General features: G+C 56.8%; 1 protein-coding gene across 1 annotated transcript; it reads left to right on the top strand.

Annotated features, from left to right (window-relative positions):
* The first annotated feature begins 3697 nt into the window (after positions 1-3697).
* Positions 3698-16807, top strand: POLR1E (RNA polymerase I subunit E). The gene is made up of 12 exons (XM_054398349.1): positions 3698-3758; positions 3931-4034; positions 5984-6060; positions 7464-7549; positions 8178-8233; positions 9002-9146; positions 10580-10687; positions 11147-11243; positions 11903-12036; positions 13051-13132; positions 14538-14669; positions 16513-16807. Exons 1-12 carry the CDS (start codon positions 3698-3700, stop codon positions 16670-16672), a joined length of 1242 nt encoding a protein of 413 aa, XP_054254324.1. The 3' UTR covers positions 16673-16807.
* The last annotated feature ends 4399 nt before the right edge of the window (positions 16808-21206 follow it).

The raw sequence follows: 21206 nt of genomic DNA, 5'->3' as shown, positions 1-21206 counted from the left end.
TCCAAAAGCTCATCTTCTATCATCATCTCTTGACCCTCAAAAGGACCAAAGTCTGCAGGGCTGCCCTGCACAGCTGGGTCTGTCTTGGCACTGTGGATGATTGGTCACCCAGTCAGACACTCCCTCACTCTTGTTCCTCTGCAAGATGTGGGAGAAGCAGACAAAATAAGCACAGAGAGGGCACACTCCAATTACATCCCAAACAATCCCATTGGGCAAGGTTAATTTATTGCCAAGAAGTAACAGAGGCAGAAAACAAAACTAAAACCATCTTCCCTCCACCTTCTTTCTTCCCAGACTCAAGTCTTCTTTCTCTCCCCTGAGCAGCACTGGGGGCCAGGTGATGGGGGCTGTCCACACCACCTCAGCTCTGCTGCTCCTGCCCTGCTCAGCCTGGGGTCTTTCCCACAGCAGACAGTCTTCCATGAACTGCTGCAGCAGGAGTCCTTCCCATGGGCTGCACTTCTTCACAGACTGCTTCAGAGTGGGCTTCCCTCTCCTGAGCCACAGGTTCCAGCAGGAACCTGCTCCAGCAAGGGCTCTCTATGGGCTGCAGCTTCCTCAAGGGCACATCCACCTGCTTCATGTGGACACCTGTGGGCTTCCAGGGGACAGCCTGGGCTTCAGCACAAGCTGCTTGAGTGTCTACAGCACCTCTTCCCCCTCCTTCACTGACCCTGGTGTCTGCAGGACTGTTTCACATTTTCCACTCCTGTTGCAGTCTTCTGCCCTTTCTTAAATGTGTTGTTACAGAAGTGCCACCCCTGCTGCTGGCTGGCTCAGCCTTGGCCAACAGCAGGTCCATCCTGGAGCCAGCTGGAACAAGCTCCATTTGATATGGGACAGCTTCTGGAGTCTTGTCACAAAGTCACCCCTTCAGCCCCACCTCTACCAGACCCCTGCCACGGTCAGATGCACTAATAAGGGATTAAAAAGAATGTCTGGTCTCAAACACTCCTTAGAACGCAGCTGGTCACAGATGGTGTTCCTCAGGGTTCAGCAGTGGGACCCCTTCTGCTGAACATCTTTACTGATATCTTGATGAAGACAGAGTGGATCAGCAGTGAGTTAGCAGATGGCACTGAGGTAGGTGCACAAGGGTAGGGAGGCTCTGCAGATGGACTTGGATAGGTTGGGGCCATGGCCAGCTTTACCAGGATGAGCTTCCACCAGGCCATGTACCAGGGCCCGCACCTTGGCCACAATAACCCCAGGCAAGCCTTGGGGCAGTGTGGCTGGAAAGCTGCTGGCAGAAAGGGCCCTGGGGGTGCTGATGGACAAGCAGCTGAAGAGCAGCCAGCAGTGCCCAGGTGGCACAGAAAGCCAAAGGCCTCCTGGCTGGGCTCAGCAATGCTGTGCCCAGCAGCAGCAGGGAGGGGACTGTCCCCTGGCACTCAGCTCTGGGGATGCCACAGCTGGAGTGCTGTGCCCAGTGCTGGGCACTCAGCACAAGAGAGATGTGGAGGTGCTGGAGCCAGGGCAGAGCAGCCTGCAGAAGAAATCTGATGAAGAGAGACTGAAGGAGCTGGGGATGGTTAGTGTGAAAGAGTGGAGGCTGAGGGCAAAGCTCATGGCTGTCTACAGCTCCCTGGAAGGAGGTTGTGTAGAGGTTGCTGCTGGCCTCTTCTCACGGGTAACTGGGACAGAACAAGAGGGAATGGCCTCAAGCTGCAGCAGGGTAGGGTTAGGCTGGACATGAGGAAGAACTGGTTGACAGCAGGAGTGGTCAGACACTGTCACAGGCTGCCTAGGGAGGCGGTGGAGTCACCAGCCCTGGAGGTGTTCAGATGTGGTGCTTGAGGATCTGGTTTGGGGTGAGCTTAGTAGAGTAGGTCAGTGTTTGGACTTGATGGTCCCAAGGGTCTTCTCCAAACTGGATGTTTCTGTGGGTCTGTGAAGTGACCATGCTCTAAGGGTATTGTGCTGAGTTAAATAATTTCCTCCTGACTCATTTTTAAAAGATGGATAAAGAAAGTCAGCAGCTTTTGTATTTCAGAGTGAGTAACCTCTCCCCTTCCACACAGACACCTCTCCAGCTCTACCTTTTCTTTCCAGCAGATCACGACAGGGTCAACAGCCCCACTGCTGCAGCTTCCCTTTGTTGGCATGGCCACAAGAAATGCTGGCAGCTGGTGAGGTCAGTGCTGGCAAGGGGGTGGAGTGTACCAGCAGCACAGGTGCAGCTCTCCGCTCAGGTGCTGTCCCCTACACCATCAGCTCAGTGATTAGCCCAGCACAGGAGATCAGACCCAGTTTGTCACAAGCCATCTGAAGGTGCTTCCTTGGCAGTCCCACAGCACTGCATTAACTGGCAGGTAAGAGAGGCTGTTCCTCTGCTGCCTCCTGAGTGCACTGCAACCCTGCTCCCAGAAATGGACTCACAGAATCACAGAGAAGGACCCTTTAAAGGTCAGCCATTTCCTACCCCACTGTGGTGAGCAAGGGCATCTTCATCCCCTGGCCAAGACTTGCTTCCTAATACCTTAGCTAAATCCACCCTCTTTCAGCTCAAAACCATTACCTCTCATCCTATCACTATGCTCCCTAAAAAACGCTTCCCTCATTTTTCCTGCAGCCCCCTTAAGTCCTGAGAAGCCTTTTCTACAGGCTGAACAAGCCCAGCTCCCTCAGCCTTTGCAAACGGTGGAGTGTTCCAGCCTGTCGCTGTTTGATGTCCCTCAAGGCTCCCGAGAGCATACCCAGCCCATCTCCCACGCACGGCCGGCAATCAAAATGCACCCTCGCACTTCATTCCGTATCGCACACAGACACCCCCAGATATAGCATGGAACGTCTTCCGGAGAGCCCTCCTCCACCGCCTCACCCCGCACCCGGCGGCGCAGCTCCGTGCAGACCGGGTCAGAGCCAAACGCCGTTCACGGAGTCCCGAGGCAGAGCCCCGCTGCCAGCTCCGTCCCGCTGAACTCTGGCAAAAGGAGCGCGCAGCTGCCACCAGCGTGACCGTGCCGCCATGGGGCCACGACCCTCCGCGGCCCCACGGACGCCCAAACGGCCCAGCGGACCGAGAGCCGTCAAGCGACCGTTTGGTCCGGTAGAAGCCGGGGTCCCCAGGGCCACGGGGACTGCAGGCTGTCCCACCGGTTATTCTCAAGCACAGAACGGAGTTCTCCTCCACCCCGGCGGCATCCACCGCAGCCCTCCGCCCCGGCAAACGCCGCAGCACCGGCGAGCCGATCTCTTGCGCTCCCCGTCGGGTGGGCTCCCGGTGGCCTGCCCGCAGCTCGCCGCCCTCCGGGGCACTTCTGCCTCCCGTGGGGCTTCCACATGGCCCGGTGGGGCTGCCCGGGGCTGGAACGAAAACAAGCGCTCCGGTTCTGCTCTCCGCCCTAGACCCGGCCCCGGCCCGGCGGCCCACGTCACCCACCGCCCCCCACCGTTGTCCAGCGCCGGCGCCACCCGCAGGGCCCGCCGCCTCCCCCGCTCACCTGCGGTCCCCACTCCCCTCCCCGGTGTCTCTGCCCTCCGGGCGGGAAGGGCCGCGGCGGGGCTCCGCAGGGCGGCGGGAAGGGCCGGGCGCGGCCGTCGTCCTCGGCCCTGCTGCCCCTTCCCCCGCGGCTCCGCCCCGCACGGCCCCTGAGCGGCTGCTGCGGCGGCACCGGCGGCCGGAAGTGACGGCCTCGCGCAGGACGCCGTTCTGGCCTCCAGCCACTCAGCGCACTTCTCGCTGCCGCGCGACATGGCGGCCGCCACCTGGCGCTACCGAGGCGACTCCGGAGCGGAGCAGCCAGCGCTGCTGGGTGAGGCACCGGGACGGGACGGGACGGGACGGGACGGGACGGGACAGGACAGGACAGAACAGAGGCCACGGGGAGGGAACAGGGCCGCGGAAGGGGAGTGAGGCGGCGCGGCACGGGGGAGCAGCGGGCATCACCCGGTCTCAAGCTCTTCCCGCATCCCCGCACCGTACAGTGCGGTTCTCCAACGGCAGGTTGCAGCAGTCCGACTCCCTGCAGTTTACAGTCTACCGAAATAAGGACAAGGTCCACCCGCGGAAGAAGCACCGGAGGATCCTGGTAAGGATCTGACCGCCGTCTGTAGCCTCTCCTCCTGTTCGTAGCATCCGTTCCCGTGGCCTGTTTCAGGGCAGGCTCAGCTCCGGGCTCCCGTAGCCGCGCCGGCCCCGGAACGGGCCTCCATCACTCTGCCCGTGCCCGTTTGTGGAGCGCTGTGCTGCAGGGCGCGGTGAGCCTCCTGGGCTCCCAAGCAGGGAAGGGTTCTTACACAATTTTATTGACCCTGTGGTTGTGGTGATGGCAGCGAGGAACTAGAAAGGCAAATCTGACTTGCAGCCCCTGTGGTCCTGTGCCAGGGAGAACGCTGCTCCTCTCCACACTCCTGCCTCATTGAAGTGCAGTCCATGTCCTTAACTCCCAACAGAGTCTCAGGCAGCAAATCTCCCAGGCTTCAGGAGAGGTTTTGTTGTTGTTAAATTACACTTTAAAGGGATTTATTGTTATTTCAGTGAAGAGAAAGCCCAGACTGAAGCCAGAAGGTGCTTTCTGCTGCTCTTGTTAGGGTTTAGAGCTCAAGAAGTAAATTATTCAGTCAGACCCTCAGGGGAAGTATGCTGCAGGGTGGTGGGCACAAAAATGTTGTGGAATGCACTCCTGGTGCTAGCTCCAGTTTTCAGTCAGTGAATTGCAGTCACTGAGCAGTACCAGACCTTCAGAGGGGCCACTGGGAACCCTGTTGTAAATTGAGTTGCCCTCGCCTGTGGTGGTGACTATGACCAGGCTGAAATCTGAGGTTCGTCCTAGGCAGAAGCTCAGACAGGCTCTAAACAGCTGTGCTAAGGACCCTGGAACATTGGCAGTAGTAGCTTAAGGTGACTGCAAAGCCCTGTTCTCTCTTCACTGGTGACTTTGTGGGCAAACCCTGCTTCTTTCTCAAACTGCGGCAGGACAGGAAAGCAGCTCCAAGGAGAAGGACCTTTGAGTGCTGGTGGGCAGCAAGTTCTGCATGGGACAGCAATGTGACCTGGGGGCCAAGAAGGCCAATGGGGGGCCAATGGGCCAATGGGGGCATTTAGAGTGTGTCCAGCAGAGGCAGGGAGCTTCTGCTCCCCCTCTGCTCTGCCCTGCTCAGACCTCCCCTGGAAGATTGCATCCAGCTCTGGGCTCCCCAGGTCAGGAGGGACAGGGATCTGCTGCAGAGAGGCCAAAGGAGGGCTCCAAGGATGCTGAAGGGCCTGGAGCCCTGCCTGGGGAGGAGAGGCTGAGAGCCCTGTGGCTCTGCAGTATGCAGAGGAGAAGGCTGAGAGGGATCTGCTCCATGTCTGTCAAGAGCTGAAGGCTGGGGCTCAGGAGGGAGGGGACAGGCTCTGCTCAGCTGCAGCCTGCCATAGGCCAAGGGGCAAGGGATGGCAAGTGCAGCACAGGAGGTTGCAGCTCACCAGGAGGAGGAACTTCTGCAATGGGAGGCTGCCAGAGCCCTGGAGCAGGCTGCCCAGAGAGGTTGTGGAGTCTCCTTCTCTGGAGCCTTTCCAGCCCCATCTGGATGTGTTGCTGTGGGACCTGTGCTGGGTTCTGTGCTCCTGCTCTGGCAGAGGGCTTGGACTGGAAGATCTCCAGAGGTCCCTTCCAACCCCTAACATCCCATGAGCCTGTGATCTTGTGCTGCTTCTGGACTCAGTGCAGTGGTCAGCACAGCAAGGTTTTTAACTCTGGTGACATCCAGGTTTGCCACTGATGAACTCAGTTTAAATCACAAGTCCTAACATTTCCTTTCAGGGGTTCCTCACTTTCCAGCCCAGGGAGAGCTGAGTTAGAGCTGCATGTCGTGGGCAGTTTCAGCTTCAGGAGATGTTGTCTGTCCTGGTACAAAACAGCCCAAACAGGCAAGGTGAAGCTTGCCTGTGCATGGCTGGTGTCTGGGAGTGAAGAGCTTTGTGGCACCAGGGACAGAAGCCCATGCAGAGGGTCACTGACAGCCCTGTCTTAACCCAGTCCTCTCTGCCTTTCAGGTCTCAGAAACAGAGAGGCTTTCATACGTGGGGAACAACTTCAGCAGTGGGGTTCTGAAGTGCAACTCCCTGTGCAGGTAGGGGGTCAGTGGGGAGATGGAGCTGCAAGCAGAGGGCGTTGCTCACACCTCCTGGGAGCTTCTCTTGCAGCTGGCTCAGCAGCTCCCACCCAGGCCAGCAGCTGAATCAGGAGGATTTGACAGGAGGCTCCAGCACCAGGCAGCTGTTTGGGCATGTTAGCTCCTTTGGGAGTTGTGATGCTGCAGACAGAGTGTCCTTGGAAAGGCCTTGTGAAGAAGTGGACGAGGAGGTGATTGGGAAGCAGTCATCAGCCAGAACAGGGAAGTATGTCAGCCAGCAGAGGAGGGCCCTCTGAGGGGTGGGGATGGAGAGCTGGTGTCACCAGACCAGGAGAAGACTGAGGTACTCAATAGCTTATTTGCCTCAGTCTTCACTGGCAGCCTTGCTCCTCAGCCCTCCTGAGTTGATGGACACTAGGTGAGGGCCAGGGGAGTAAAGTGCTTCCTGCTGTAAGGGGAGATCACATTCAGGACCACCTGAGGATCCTGAACATGCATAAATCTATAGAACCTAGTGAGATGCATCCCAGAGTCATGAGGGAAGTGGCTGATGTGGTTGCAAGGCCACACTCCCCATGATATTTGAAAAGCCCAGGCAGTCAGGTGGGGTCCCTGGGGACTGGAAGATAGGAAGCATCTCAAGGGTAGAGGGTGACCTGTCAGTCTCACCTCTGTGCCTGGGAAGATCATCAGACAGATCATGACAGCTCCAATAAGGCACAGAGAGGACAGGGAGGTGATTGGAGGCAGCCAGCTGCATCAACAGCAAGTCCTGCCTGACCAGCCTGGTGGCTGTGGGGGGCTCCTGGGGGACTGTGAGGCATGGTGAGGACCAGCACAAACCATGGGATCGTCCCTCTGCAATGTGGGTTGAGAAGGAATTCAGACAAGATAAACTGTCCTGTGTTAGAGTTGTCACAGCCACGTTTCTGAGCAGCCTGGAGAGCTTCAAGTGACTTCTACTAAGCAGAGAAGTGGCCCTGGGGAGCCCAGGAAACTGTATGGAAGCACTGAGAAACCAAGGCTCCTGCCATGACAGGAAAGACAGAGGAGCGGTTGGCACCTGGGCTTCTTTGTGCATTTTGGAGCTAGTGTAGTTGTTTTTAAGAGTTCCACAGGTCTCTGTGGTGTTGCACAGAGATGCACAGACACAGACCAGTGCCTGCCTTGGGCTTACTTTGCTCTGCTGTGACATTAGGAATCACAGGGACAGAGATAGGGGCTGGAGGGCACCTCTGGAAATCATCTCCTCCAGCCCCACTGCCCCAGCAGGCTCACCTAGGGCAGGCTGCACACTGCGAGGGTGCTTGGAACAGCCAAAGGGATTGGGGGTGGGGAGTGCTCGTGGGTCTGCACCCTGCTCCCAGGGTAGTCTCTCACTAACCATCTGCCCTTCCCAGGTATTTCGTGGGTGTGTTGGACAAGGACTCTGGGCAGATGGAAGTCTACAATGCTGAGATATTCCACATGCAGCCCCTGCTGTCAGGTAGGAGGGGAAATGCTCTCAAGCTCAGCACCAAGTCGCTGCCTGCTAGCCCTTTGTGTGCATCCAGACCCTGTGGGCTCTGCTGGCTCCCTGGCTGCTCCTTCTGCCTTATTTCTGCCACCTGCCCTCAGCATGCAGGAAGGAGGAGGCCTTTACAGTCTGCTCCTGAGGTCCTGCATGGTGTGAGGCACAGAGGGAGAAGGCAGGGTGGAAGTGCTGGAGGCAGTAACAAAGCTGTCCCTGCTCAAAGTGCAGCCTCTGCTGGGGGACTGTTGGGACAAGGAACTGCACCACTGAGACACAGCAGCTGCTCCCCATCAGAGCTGCTGGTTGTCACTGGCCCCAGCAGCACAAGCTGAAGCTCTTTTGGGAGCTTGTTTCCACCCTGTGCAGCAGGCCCTGGGCATTGCTGCAGCCCACAGGGTAAGGGTAGAAGCTTTACAGCCTCTCCCCTTGCCCTGGGCAATTCTCTCACCTTCAGCTGCTCTTTAGCTGGAGAAGTCCTGCAGAGGAGATCTGGAGGTTGTGTGCCAAGTCTGCCAGTAGTGAGTCAGAGCTGAAGGGGTGTGAGAGGCTGTGTTGTGGTGGCTGCTGCAAGCCAGGCACGCTTCCCACTGCTGTCTTGCAGATAACATCATAGCTGAGGACAGCAGAGAGTACCAGAACAAGTCCTACAGGGAGAAGGTAAGATGGGAACCCTACCTCATGCTCTGCTCCAGGTAACACTGGCAGGAGTGGGACAGTTTCATTTCCTGCATGCTCAAACCTCTCAGTGCCCTGCAGCTCACTGAGGCAGCAGAGGAGCAGTGCCTCAGGCTGGGGTATGTCCCCTGCAGGGCAGGGCTGGCAGCACAGCTGGGATGTGCCCAGGGGAGCATGTGAGGGTTTGGTGCCTGTGCGGGGGGGTTTGGTGCCTGTGTGTGAGGGTTTGGTACCTGTGAGTGAGGGCTTGGTGCCTGCGTGTGAGGGTTTGGTGCCTGCGTGTGAGGGTTTGGTGCCTGTGAGTGAGGGTTTGGTGCCTGTGTGTGAGGGTTTGGTACCTGTGAGTGAGGGCTTGGTGCCTGTGTGTGAGGGTTTGGTACCTGTGAGTGAGGGTTTGGTGCCTGTGTGTGAGGGTTTGGTTGCCTGTGTGTGAGGGTTTGGTTGCCTGTGTGTGAGGGTTTGGTTGCCTGTGAGTGAGGGTTTGGTGCCTGTGTGTGAGGGTTTAGTGCCTGTGTGTGAGGATTTGGTGCTTGTGTGTGAGGGTTTGGTTGCCTGTGTGTGAGGATTTGGTGCCTGTGTGTGAGGGTTTGGTTGCCTGTGTGTGAGGGTTTGGTTGCCTGTGTGTGAGGGTTTGGTTGCCTGTGTGTGAGGGTTTGGTTGCCTGTGTGTGAGGGTTTGGTGCCTGTGTGAGAGCAGCCCTGGCTAGCAGGGGTGCTCAGGCCCCGTGCCCTGGTTCCCTATGCCCTGCAGATGGATTTGTGCATCGAGGCCTTCGGCACCAGCAAGCAGAAGCGGGCGCTGAGCACGCGGCGGCTGAACACGGTTGGCAGCGACGTCGTTAGCACCGCTGTCAGCAGGGCCGCAGCCAGCGTCATCGATGCCAAGGGAGTCACAGGTACCAGGGCTGCCCGGGCCTGCCCAGCAAGGCACCTGAGGGGAACCTGCAGAGCCTTCTGCTGCAGAGGCAGCTGCTCCCTGATGGTCCTGCTGAAGTCAGGGTGGGAGTCGCCTGGGTGGGGGGAGGTCCCTGTGGCATCAGTGTCTGTCCCTGCCTGGTTTTGGGAGTTCTTTTGGACGTCCATGGATGTCAGCTTACTGGGACAAAGCTGGTACCTCCACCTGGTATGGGGTGCTGGATGTTCCTGAAGCTGACTGTGCCCTGCCTTCACACAGCATGCCCCTGATCAAGGGTCTGTACCTCAGCCAGGCCCAGCAGCTGCTGTGAGCCAGGCTGATGGACCTCCTCAGGCCTTCATCAGACTTCAGCTGGAGGAGCAGCAAGCAGGAGTCTGGGCTTGGATACTGTGCCTGTTGCAGGGAATGTTCACTCTTCACAGCTAAGTGATGTCGATACCCCTGCCAGGGAGTGCTGGGGAGGCTGCACCACCCCCTGTGACTGCCCTGAGCAAGGAGCAGTGACAGAGAAGTCAGTCATGACAGGGCAGCAAGAAGAGGCAGCGGCCTGGAAGACACAGCTGATGGGCAGAGGCAGCTTGGCTTGGTTCATCTGGCAGAAAGGAGGCCAGAGGGCATCCCACAGCAGCCCACAGGTTGCTGAAGGGCACTCAGAGCTAAACCTTTCTCAACAGTGCCAACAGGAGCCAGCTGCACAGCTTGCAGAGGTCCCTGGACCTCGAGAGGTTCAGGTGGGAGCCTGGGTGAACTTTTTTGCCTTGGAGCGTGGCAGCTATGAGACAGGTCACAGAGTTCTATGGAGTCGTCATCCTTGGGGGTTTCCAGGCTTTGGCAGGACAAAGTCAGGGCTTCCCTGGCCATGTGCTGTAGGCAGTTGTTGGACAGAAGACCTCCAGAGCTGCTTGCCACCAGCACTTCTGGGATTCTGAGTTCCATTAGCCAGGAATGGGAGAGGTGTCTGACTGCAGAACCCATCTCACCCCTCCTCTGCTGGGCTGGGTATTGGTGGCCCTGCTTCGTGCCCAGCAGGTGCCCGTTGCAGCCCAGGGTGCCTATCCTGCAGGCAAGAGCTGCAGCAGCATCAGTCTTGGAGCTCTCCTTCTCTGGAGTTTCTATATCTCATGTGGTTTTTCTGGACTTTAAGGAGCAGAAAGGTCTTGGTGAAAGTGATGGGCACATGGCAGGGGTGTCAGAATCTCTCCTGTGCCAGCTGGAGTGATTGCTGTGCACTCAGCTCCCATGTGAGAATCTCAGCTGGAGTATAGACCTTCAGAGCACTTGCTGTGACTGGTGTTGGCCAAGAACCACCCTTCAGTAGGCTTGTGCTGAAAGGAAGGATCTGGGCTGTGTTGCTGTGGTCTGTCTTCTCCTTTGCATGGTCCAAATACTCTTCTCTCCTCCTTCCCTCCACAGCCTTGATCCAGGATATGACCCAAGAGGACACACAGAACATTTCCAGCTTTCTCCCACCCTGTAATGAAGATGCTGAGAAACCAGAGCAGGTGTACAAGTTTGAGGACAGTATCCTCTGCCATGGCAGGGTGGTTCCTCTCTGGTTTCACCTCTCAGCCCCAGTGTGGAGCACGTGGGGTGGGTGCTGCCAGGCATGTGGGTGAGCTACCCCTTCTCCCCTCCTGGGCCCAAAGCTGAGAGCAGGGACATGCTGTGTTGGCATTTTGGGGCCTGGAGCCCTCCCAGGAGCAGGATGCTGTACCTGCCTGTTGGCAGCAGCTGCACTGGGGCAGTAGTGAGGTCAGCCATGCAGGTGAAGGGATTTGTGGTTGAGCCACAGCCCTTTGGAGACCTCTGTTACTGGCCAGCTTCCAGGCCTTGTCATTTTGTCCTGCCTGTCTGTAATTTCCTGTCCCCTGTCTTGCCCTGCAGCTCCCAAAGCCAGGGACAGAGCTCCCCTGGCTGCAGGCAGCTCAGGCCAGGGGAGGAGCAAAAGTGTGCCTGAACTTTTCCTTAAAACCCTTCCAGTTCTGTCCCCAGCAGAGTATGAGGCCCTGCGAGTCCCAGCAGCAGCCTTTGTCAACATCACTGCAGAGGAGATCGCCAAGAAAGCAGAGGAGAAAAGGTAGGCTGGCTGCAGACAGCCTGGCAGTGGCCAGGGTGGGTCTTGTGAAGCTGCAGTCTTGCTGTGGGGCAGGAGGGCACACAGGGTGACCTGTCCAGAGCAGAGGGAGGACATCTGATCCACACATGGCTGAGCAGTGCCTGCCTAGGAAAGCTGCAGCACAGTTGGCTGTGGACAGGGGAGGCAGCAGCAGGGCTGGCCTCTGGGGGCTGGCTGCAGGCCAGTCACAGACTTGTTTTGGGTGGAAAAGACCTAAAACCACTGAGTCCAATCATCAAGAAGGAAGAGAGGGTCTGAAGGCAGGTGTCTAGGAGATGGGGCCCTGGACTGCACTGAGCACCATGTGGCTGTGGCCTGTCCCTGTCCCAGCCAGGTCTTGCTATGGAGGTTGCTGTGGCTTGGCAGGCTGGCACAGACACCTCTTGGGAGCTGCTTGTGCTGAGCAGGAAAAGCACAACCCACACCTTGCTCCCTGTGCTGGAGCAGAAATGGGTCTGTGCCACATGCAGAGCCTGCAGGTCTGGCACTGCATCTGCACCTGGAGAGGAGCTGCCATTGATAAGTGTTCCACAGGTGTCTGGGAAGTGACAGCTGTGTGCTGAGTATAAACTGATTCCTGGTTCTCTGAGCCTCACTTTCCCCTCCTGTCTCTCTTTCAGCCACTGCTCCTTTGTTTTAGAGCAGCTGAAGCTGCTGCCTGCTGATGGGAAGAGCAGAGACCACAGGGCCAGGTGCCTCTGGTTCCTGGACACCCTGGTGAAGTTCAGCTGCCTGAAAGTGATCAGGAAGAAGCGTAAGGGAGTTCTGAGCTCCTCCACTCTCAGAATGCCCTCTGGGACCTGGTTTGTCATTGCTGTAGTGGAGCTGCACAGGCTGAGCTGTGCAATGCAATAGCTATCTGCAGCAGCTGCTTTCAGCCTGCTCCACTCTCAGGCTGAGCATCCCCATGTTGTCAGAGGTTGTTAGCTCTGATCCTCCTCAGTGCTGTGCATTAGGATGGCATCACCAGATCCTATGAGGCAGGGCACCTTGGGCTGGAAACCCTGAGCCTCTCTCTGGTTCATCCATAGTTCCGTGCTTACAAACCTGGCTCATGTTTTCATGCCTCAGTCCTAAGCCAAGAGGCTGAAAGCTGTCCACACTCCCTCCTCCAGCCTCCACATTCCAAGTGCAGGAGACACAGTACCGGTCAGATCCTTCATATCTGTGTGCCTCTGAGAAAGTCGTCTTCATCCTGTGCTGCTCAGCTCCATGTGTGAGTCAGGGTGACCATGCCCCTGCTGCACTCAGGATGCAAGAGCGGGGCTTGCTGTCCCCCACGGAGCTTGTGTCAGTGCCCACTGAAAATGCCATCAGTGGTGCCCTGGGTGGCAGGGAGGATGGTGGAGGAGATGGCAAGCCTGGTGTAGATACCCTCCTGCATTGCTGAAGGCAGGAGCCGCCCTGAAGGACTTGTGGAGGGTGTGAGAAGGACCACGCATGGTACTAGTGGGAGTTTGCTGGTCGTGTCTGAGTTGTGGTGTGTGGCAGGATCATCTCTGCAAGGCAGGCATCTGCCAGATGCAGGGGATGGGCACACCTGAGCCTGAGTGGTGCTCAGGTGGGAGGCCTCATTTGTAAGGACAACAGAAGCTGGCAGGAGCCTCTCTCAGGCCTGGAAAATGGTGAGACCTGGAGATCAAGTGCCCAGGTTCCTTTCACTGTGTTCCTGGAAGTGCTGATCAGTGCCATGGTAACAAAGGTGCATGGTGGTGGTGGGCAAGGGGGCAGCACAGAAGGACTCACTGCAAACCCCTCTCTGTCCTAGATCCAATGGGTCCTGACTGCCCACACACAATTAGCAGGAAGCTGATGAAGAACTTCACTTCACTGACCTACAACAACGGCAGGTAAGAAACTCTGCTTGCTTTGATGTTAGGGCAGAGACCTGGCAGAGTTCAGCTTGGAGACCTCCTACCAGGATGGAAGATAGCAGCAGCTTCTCTTGCTTCACACCCTGAGCCCTCTAGAGTCAAGGGGTTGTTTCAGTTGAAAAGACCTTTAAAATTACTGAGTCCAGGCATGGACACAGCACTGCCAGGGCACCACTAAACCATCTGACTACATCTACACTCCTCTAATTCCTTCCAGGGATGGGGACTCCACCACTGCCCTGGGCAGCCTAGGCCAAGCCTTGACAACCCTTCTGGGGAAGAAATTGTTCCTCATGTCCCTAGTGCAACCTGAGGCTCTTTCCTCTTGTCCTATCGGTTGTTCCTAGAGAGCAGAGCCCAAGCCCTAGCTGGCTGCAGCCTCCTCTCAGGGAGCTGCAGAGAGCAATAAGGTCTCCCTCAGCCTCCTCTTCTCCACACCAACCCCATCCAGCTCCCTCAGCGGCTCCTCCCCAGCCCTCTTTTCCAGACCCTTCCCCAGCTTTGTTGCCCTTCTCTGGCCCTGCACCAGCCCCTCAGTGTCTTTGGAGTAAGGGGCCCAAAGCTGAGGTGTGGCCTCAGCAGCGCTCCCTGGGTGGTGGCTGCTGCTGTGTGCAGACAGTGCTGGTCTGAAAGGTCTGGGGGAAGCAGGGCCCTGAGTGTGACATGGGTTCAGCTAGCATGGCCAGGGGAATGCCCAGCGCTCAGCCTGGCCATGTGTGGGTGCAGGCTGTGCAGCTGCTGGGACAGCTCTCTACACGTGCAGTGCCACTGAGCCAAGGTGGATGTTCAGCTCTTCCAGCACCCCAGAGGTGCTGCTGTGGCCTGTGCTGGGTTTTGCTCTCAGGCAGTTGTTTGGGTTCTCAACTGAAACCTGCAGAGATGAGCTAAAGATCTGCACTGGTCAATGCTCTTGGGCTGAGACCCAGGAGGTGTCTCACCAGCAGAGACAGAGGTTGATCTAGTAAGGGTAGGGCCTGGTGCTGTCATGGAGGTCTGCCAGGAGAAGAGCAGAGGCTGGGAAGCTCCTGCAAGGTCAATAGAAACACAGAATGGTTTGGGTGGGAAGGGACCTTTAAAGCTCATCCAGCCATGTAGGCTGCATTTTGGTTCATGGGACACCCCATATCTGCCCTGTGCCCCTCCATGGGACACCCCACATCTGCCCTGTGCCCCTCCATGGGACACCCCACATCTGCCCTGTGCCCCTCCATGGACACCCCACATCTGCCCTGTGCCCCTCCGTGGGACACCCCACATCTGCCCTCTGCCCCTCTGTGGGACACCCCACATCTGCCCTCTGCCCCTCCGTGGGACACCCCACATCTGCCTTCTGCCCCTCTGTGCTTCACATCTGCCCTCTGCTCCTTTGCTTGCCATGCAGTGTCCAGAACTTGATCTCTGCATCCATGAAGGCCAAGATCACAGCCTATGTCATTGCTCTGGCTCTGCACATCAACAGCTTCCAAACAGACCTCACAGTCCTGCAGAATGATCTGAAGCTCCCCGAGAGCAGGTGAGTCACCCTGCTTGTCCCTGCCTGCTGGACAGCCCTGATCCTCCCAGACAGCACCCCTGGAAGGGAGCCCTGGAGCCTCTCTAGTACCTGGGTCACAGAGTCATAGCTGCTGATGAGTCTCCTTTGCTCTCACTGGACTTCATGAGCATGTTGAGGCTTTATCTTCAGGTCATGGTGCTCGTAAAGGAGGGTGATTGTACATCTCAGACTTGGAGAGGGCTGCCAGGAGGTCCTCAGGTGCATCAGGAGGTGCTCAGGTGCCAGAAGGAAGGCAGAGGCAGCATCACCAACATGTCCAGCCAGGACAGATCCCAGGACTTGCTCTGTTTCATGCCTGACAAGTGGCATCTCCTGGTGCTCTGTGCCCTTCTTTCTGTAGAGCTGTGTGGTGGTTTTGCACCACAGAGAGTTGGGCTTTACCCTGAATGAGTAAATAACCACACCTGCTCAGAATTTGGAAATTAAATGGAAATAATATTTACAAAAGTAGATTAAATGCAAAACCAAACTAAATATAAAAGGTAAAAAACATATAGCTACATACAGCAGCCAGCCCCACAGAGCCAGACCCCCTGGGCACAGCCCAGCAGACTGTGCCAGCTAGCAAGAATCATCTCTCCCCTGTCCCTGCCACTGCTCTTACCATGACCCAGACAAGGTGAGGAGAAGGCAAGCAAAGGCAGAAGGGGAAAGGGGGAAGGAAGCAACCAGGGGAACAAGCTGCACCTCAGGTGGCACAGAAATTTGCATACCAATGGAAAGGGGTAAAGATAACTTCTGTGTTCTGCTCAGCCCCTTGCAGAGATCCATCCCCCTGGATTCTCTCCAATTCTCTGGAAAACTTTTATTTACAATTAGGACATTAGTCCTTAAACCCATAGCAAGCTTTGGTCCCTCTGAGGTGCCAGTCTGAGTGCCAGTGCAGGTCTGCAGCTGACTGCCACAAGGAAACTGGAAACAGAGTCTTTCCTCACAGCTGCAGTCTGAGCCTGCAGCTGGTGTGTATGTGAGGGACTGCAGGCCCCTGGCACTTCCCCACTCCATGCTCAGCACCCAGGAGGTCATTTTTGTTTCTGAAACAGTGATGGACCTGGGGAGGTTGCAGCAGAGTGGTTGGCAGAGCGGCCAGTCATTGTGTGTGCAGTGAGGTGATGTCAAGTCAGGGTGAATGGACAGGCAGAAAGCAGTTGGGCAGACAGCCCAGGCTGTGGCTCCCTGGCCTGCAGCTGGCCATGGCAGAGGCACTGTGACAGTGGCTGCAGCACAGGCTGCTCCCAGCAGGTGTCAGCCACAGCTGCTGCAGCTCCTCAGCTCTGCACTGCCTCTGCTGCAGGCTGCGCTGCTTGGCTGTGGCTGCTGTAGGACAGGTCAGAAACCCTCAGCAGCACCTCCCAGCACTATCTGCTGGTGTCTCACTGTGCTCCTCCTGCCCTGTCCACCAAGAGCTTCCTGGCTGGGGCACCGTGGTCCTTCTTGCTGGCATTGGCTGGGTAGGGCCTGTGGAGGGCACAGACCCTTGGCTGCCCTGTGTGAGAAGGCACACTGTGGGCCAACCAGGGGCTCCTGGATGAGGAATGTGCTGCTAAGGTTTGGTGATAACTGGGGATCAGCAGAACCCCTGGGTACCCTTGTGGGTGGTGATGCTCCTGGAAGTGGTGGTGCACAGCTCAGCAGCCTCCTGTCCTTCCCAGGAGGCTTCTGCCTTGTGGCCTTGAGCTTGTGTGTGCAGGGTGACCTTGAGAGGTGGAGCCTGCATCCTGCTGGGCCCTGCCTCCTGCCTGGTGCAGTGCATGGTACAGAGGGCTCCCTGCCCACTGACGGCTTCTCTGCTGCTCCCCAGGGTGCTGGATATCGCCAGGGCTATGCGGCTGAGGATCTCCAATGCCAAGGGGCTGCCAGGACTTGAGGAGGATCAGAAGCACAAGCTGGGCATCCTCTCCCTGCCCTTGCCCGTGCAGAAAGCGGCAGAGGGGCGGCGGAAGCGCAGGAGGATGACCTGAGGTGCCCGGCGGGTCCCAGCAGGGTATCACAGAGCTGAACCACTGCTCTGCTGGACATTGAGCTGCCCAGGGACACCTGCTGGGTCTGGCTGCCCATCACCAGCACCTTGAGACCCTGTCTGCAGGCTGAGCCGGGCCACACCTCATTAAAGTGCTGCTTTGGTGCAGCTTTTTCTACAGAAACAGGAAAAAGTGCTGCTGTCTGTCTGAGGGGAGGAAGATGCAGGCTGAGCCAGCAGGAGGACACGCTTGGAAGCTGCAGGTCCCCCCCCAACCACCAGCTGACTGTTTTGGCAGTGCCCTGCTGCCCCATGGGCCGTTCACCCCTTCAGACAGGCAGGTCAGGAAGCACAGCACCCCTGGGCTCTGGGCTTCTCTGCAGAGCTTTGGTGTCATTCTGTCTGCAAAATAGGTGCAGCACAAAATGCTTCTTCCACTTCTGCCCTGCCTGCTTGGGGTGGTGGAATAGAGCCATAGAACTGTTCTGGTTGGCAAAGCTCTTTAAGCTCACCCAGTCCAACCCTTCTCTAACTCTGCCGAGGCTGGGGCTAAGCCATGTCCCCCAGCACCACATCTCTGCCTCTTGGAAACACTTCCAGGGATGGAGATTCAGCCACCTCTGGGCAGCCTGTGCCAGGGTTTGAAAACCCCTTCAGCTTAGAAGTTTCTTTTAATGTCCAATCTAAAGCTCTTCAGGAAGAACTTGAGGCCATTTCCTCTTATCCCATCACTTGTTACTGAGGAGAATAGACTGACTCCCACCTGTCTCTCTTGATAAAGAGACCTGAGCCCTGGGCAAGCCACTGGTGAACAGCCACCAACTGGGGTTAATTCCATCCCCCACGTTCTTTGGGCCTGGCCATCCAGCACTTTTTTCCCCAGCAAAGCCTCCACCCATCCACGCTGTGAGCTGCCAGTTTCTAGTTTCTCCATGAGGATGCTGTGGACAGTGTCAGAAGGCTTTGCTCAAGTCCAGACAAACAGCACCCACAGCCTGACCCCCACCCACTCAGCAATCACCCTGCCACAGGAGAATTTGCCTGGGAGGGAGGCTTCTGCTAACTCAAAGCTGCTGTCTTCTGCAGGAAGGGTGATGCTGGCTCCACAGCTGTGGATTCCCAGTCCTTGGGTTGTTTCTCTGCATTTCCTCTCCAGTCCTGCTCTCAGCCTCATTGCAGATGTTCACCAAGCAGAGCAGTAGGGGTCAGGGGCTTGTGAAAAGCTGAGGATCACCTAAAGCAAAAAGTCTCTGTGATGTCCTCTGAGTTGTCTTTGCTTCAGGGAGCGCTCAGGGCTTAGTCATTTTGCTGTTTGAGGGTCAGTGTCCCTCTGTTCACAGCTCTTATTAGCAGTGACACAAACAGGATTCTGGTAGGGGATAATTCATGCTGTGGGAATTGCTGATCATCAGTGGCAGTGTTTGTGCCACAGGATGGCTGAGGTTGGGCAGGATCCCTTGAGGTCATTTTGTACAGTACCTCTGCTCAAGCAGGACTGTCCAGACTCGGGTACCCAGATCTCCAATGAACGAGGCTCTGCAGCCTCCCTGGGTAACCTGTGACAGTGTTTGGTCACCCTCACAGGGAAAGAGCCATTCCCCAGGCTCAGTGTGCTCACAGCCTCTGCTGCCCTGGGAAGAGTCAACTCCTTGGGGCATCTTTAGGCATTTACAACATGGGTGAGGTCCCTCTGAGCCTGCTTTGCTGCAGGCTGAGCAGTGCTGGCTCTGCCAGCCTGGCCCCACAGCAGTGGTGCTCCAGGCCTTGCAGCATCTCAGCCATCCTTCTGCAGGCTCTGCCGTGTCCATGGCTCATGCTGGGGAGCCCAGAACACTCCAGCACTCCAGCTGTGGCATCCCCAGTGCTGAGCAGAAGGAAAGGATCACCTGCCTTACATGCTGGAGATTGTCTCCTAACACCACCCAGGACACCCTCAGCCTCTGCTACAGGGACGTATTTCTGGCTCACATTCTGCTTGGTGTCTGCCCCTAGGTCCCTTTCTCCATGCTGCTTCTGGTAGGAAGCTGCTCATCCCTATGGGCAGGAATCTGACCCTGCCTGTGCTGGACCTTGGAAGCCTCTGGCTTGCTCAGGCTGTGTTCTCCAGTCTCAGCAGAGGGAAGGTGTTGTGTTTGCTGAGAGGTTAATTCTCCTTAGGCTCTGGCCCACTGGGGCCAGGTCTGGTGTAGGCTGCTCTGAAGCACCCTGCTGAGACACATGGTGAGTTCATGCTCTTCATCTCCTGCTGTCCTCTCCTGCTGTGTTTCAGGTGGTTGGTTTGGGGCACGAGGAGGGAGCAGAACTGGATCCTCCTGACTGCCATGGGTTTTGGGGTGACCAATGAACTGCTGTGGCTGCATCTGCCTGCCAAGGGAGCAGAGAAGCACAAAGCAGAGCTGGTTCCTGGCCAGCCAAGCCAGAAGTGATGTTCTTAGAATCATAGAATCAACCAGGTTGGAAGAGACCTCCAAGATCATCCAGTCCAACCTATCACCCAGCCCTATCCAATCAACCAGACCATGGCACTAAGTGCCTCATCCAGCCTTCTCTTGAACATCTCCAGGGACTGCAACTCCACCACCTCCCTGGGCAGCACATTCCAATGGCAAATCCCTCTCTGTGAAGAACTTCCTCCTCACAACAGGCCTAGACCTCCCTGGCACAGCTTGAGACTGTGTCCCCTCCTTCTGCTGCTGGTTGCCTGGGAGGAGACCAACCCCCACCTGCCTACAACCTCCCTTCAGGTAGTTGTAGACAGTAGTGAGGTCTCCCCTGAGCCTCCTCTTCTCCAGGCTGAACAGCCCCAGCACCCTCAGCCTCTCCTCATAGGGTTTGTGTTCCAGGCACCTCCCCAGCCTTGTTGTCCTTCTCTGGACACATTCCAGTACCTCAACATCTCTCTTGAATTGAGGAGTCCAGAAGTGGACACAGGACTCAAGGTGTGGCCTGACCAGAGCTGAGTACAGGGGAAGAATAACCTCCCTTGTCCTGCTGGCTACACTATTCCTGATACAGGCCAGGATGCCATTGGCCTTCCTGGCTACCTGGGCACACTGCTGGCTCATGTTCAGCCTACTATCAACCAGCACCTCCAGGTCCCTCTCTGCCTGGCTACTCTCCGGCCACTCTGTCCCCAGCCTGTAGCACTGCTTGGAGTTATTGTGGCCAAAATGTAGAGCTCTGCACTTAGCCTTGTTAAATCTCATCTCACTGGCCTCTCGCCACCCATCCAGCCTGTACAGATCTCTCTGCTGGGCCTTCCTGCCCTCCAACAGATCCACACCTGCTCCTGACTTGGTGTCATCTGCAAACTTACTGATGATGTCCTGGCAGTCTGGGAAAGTCCCCACTGACTGGAAAAGGGGAAACATTACTCCCATTTTCAAAAAGGGTAAGAAGGAAAACCAGGGAACTACAGGCCAGGCAGTCTCACCTCTGTGCCTGGTAAGATCATGGAGCAGATTCTCCTGGAGGCACTCCTGAGACAGAAGAGTAGTGAAGAGGTGATTGGGTACAGCCAGCATGGCTTCACCAAGGGCAAGTCCTGACTGACAAACCTGATGGCCTTCTATGACAAGGTCACAACATTAATAGATGAGGGGAGAGCAACTGATGTCATTGACCTGGACCTGAGCAAAGCCTGCCACACTGTCCCACACCACATCCTGGTCTCCAAACTGGTGACACATGGGTTTGATGAGCAGACCACAAGATGGCTAAAGAACTGGCTTGATGGCTGCACCCAAAGAGTGGCTGTCAATGGCTCCATGTCCCAGTGCAGGCCAGTGACAAGTGGAGTCCCTCAGGGATCAGTTCTGGGACCAGTCTTGTTCAACATCTTTGTCGGTGACATGGACAGAGGCATTGAGTACACCCTCAGCAAGTTTGCTGATGACACCAAGCTGTGTGGTGCAGCAGACATGCTGGAGTGAAGGGATCCATCCAGAGTGACCTGGACAGGCTGGAGAGGTGGGCACAAGCCAACCTCATGAGGTTCAACAAGACCAAGTGCAAGATCCTGCATCAGGGTCGAGGCAATCCCAAGCACAAATCCAGGCTGGGCAGTGACTGGCTGGAGAGCAGCCCTGAGGAGAGGGACTTGGGGGTGCTGGGGGACGAGAAGCTCAACATGAGCTGTCAGTGTGCACTTGCAGCCCAGAGAGCCAACCAGATCCTGGGCTGCATCAAGAGAAGTGTGGCCAGTAGGTCAAGGGAGGTGATTCTCCCCCTCTACTCAGCTCTGGTGAGACCCCACCTGGAGTACTGCGTCCAGTTCTGCGCCCCTACTACAAGAGGGATCTGGACATGCTGGAAGGTGTCCAGAGGAGGGCCACCAGGATGAGCAGAGGGCTGGAGCACCTCTCCTCTGAGGACAGACTGAAAGAGTTGGGGCTGTTCGGTATGGAGAAGAGAAGGCTTCGAGGTGACTTTATTGTGGCCTTCCAATATCTGAAGGGGGCCTACAAGAAAGCTGGGGAGGAACTTTTTAGGCTATTAGGTAGTGATAGGACCAGGGGGAATGGAATAAAGCTGGA

This window comes from Indicator indicator (genome assembly GCF_027791375.1).
Source record: "Indicator indicator isolate 239-I01 chromosome Z unlocalized genomic scaffold, UM_Iind_1.1 iindZ_random_scaffold_80, whole genome shotgun sequence".
In the NCBI taxonomy this organism is placed as follows: domain Eukaryota; kingdom Metazoa; phylum Chordata; class Aves; order Piciformes; family Indicatoridae; genus Indicator; species Indicator indicator.
The sequence above is the reverse complement of the archived record's forward strand: the minus strand, read 5'-3'. Positions and strand labels throughout refer to the sequence as shown.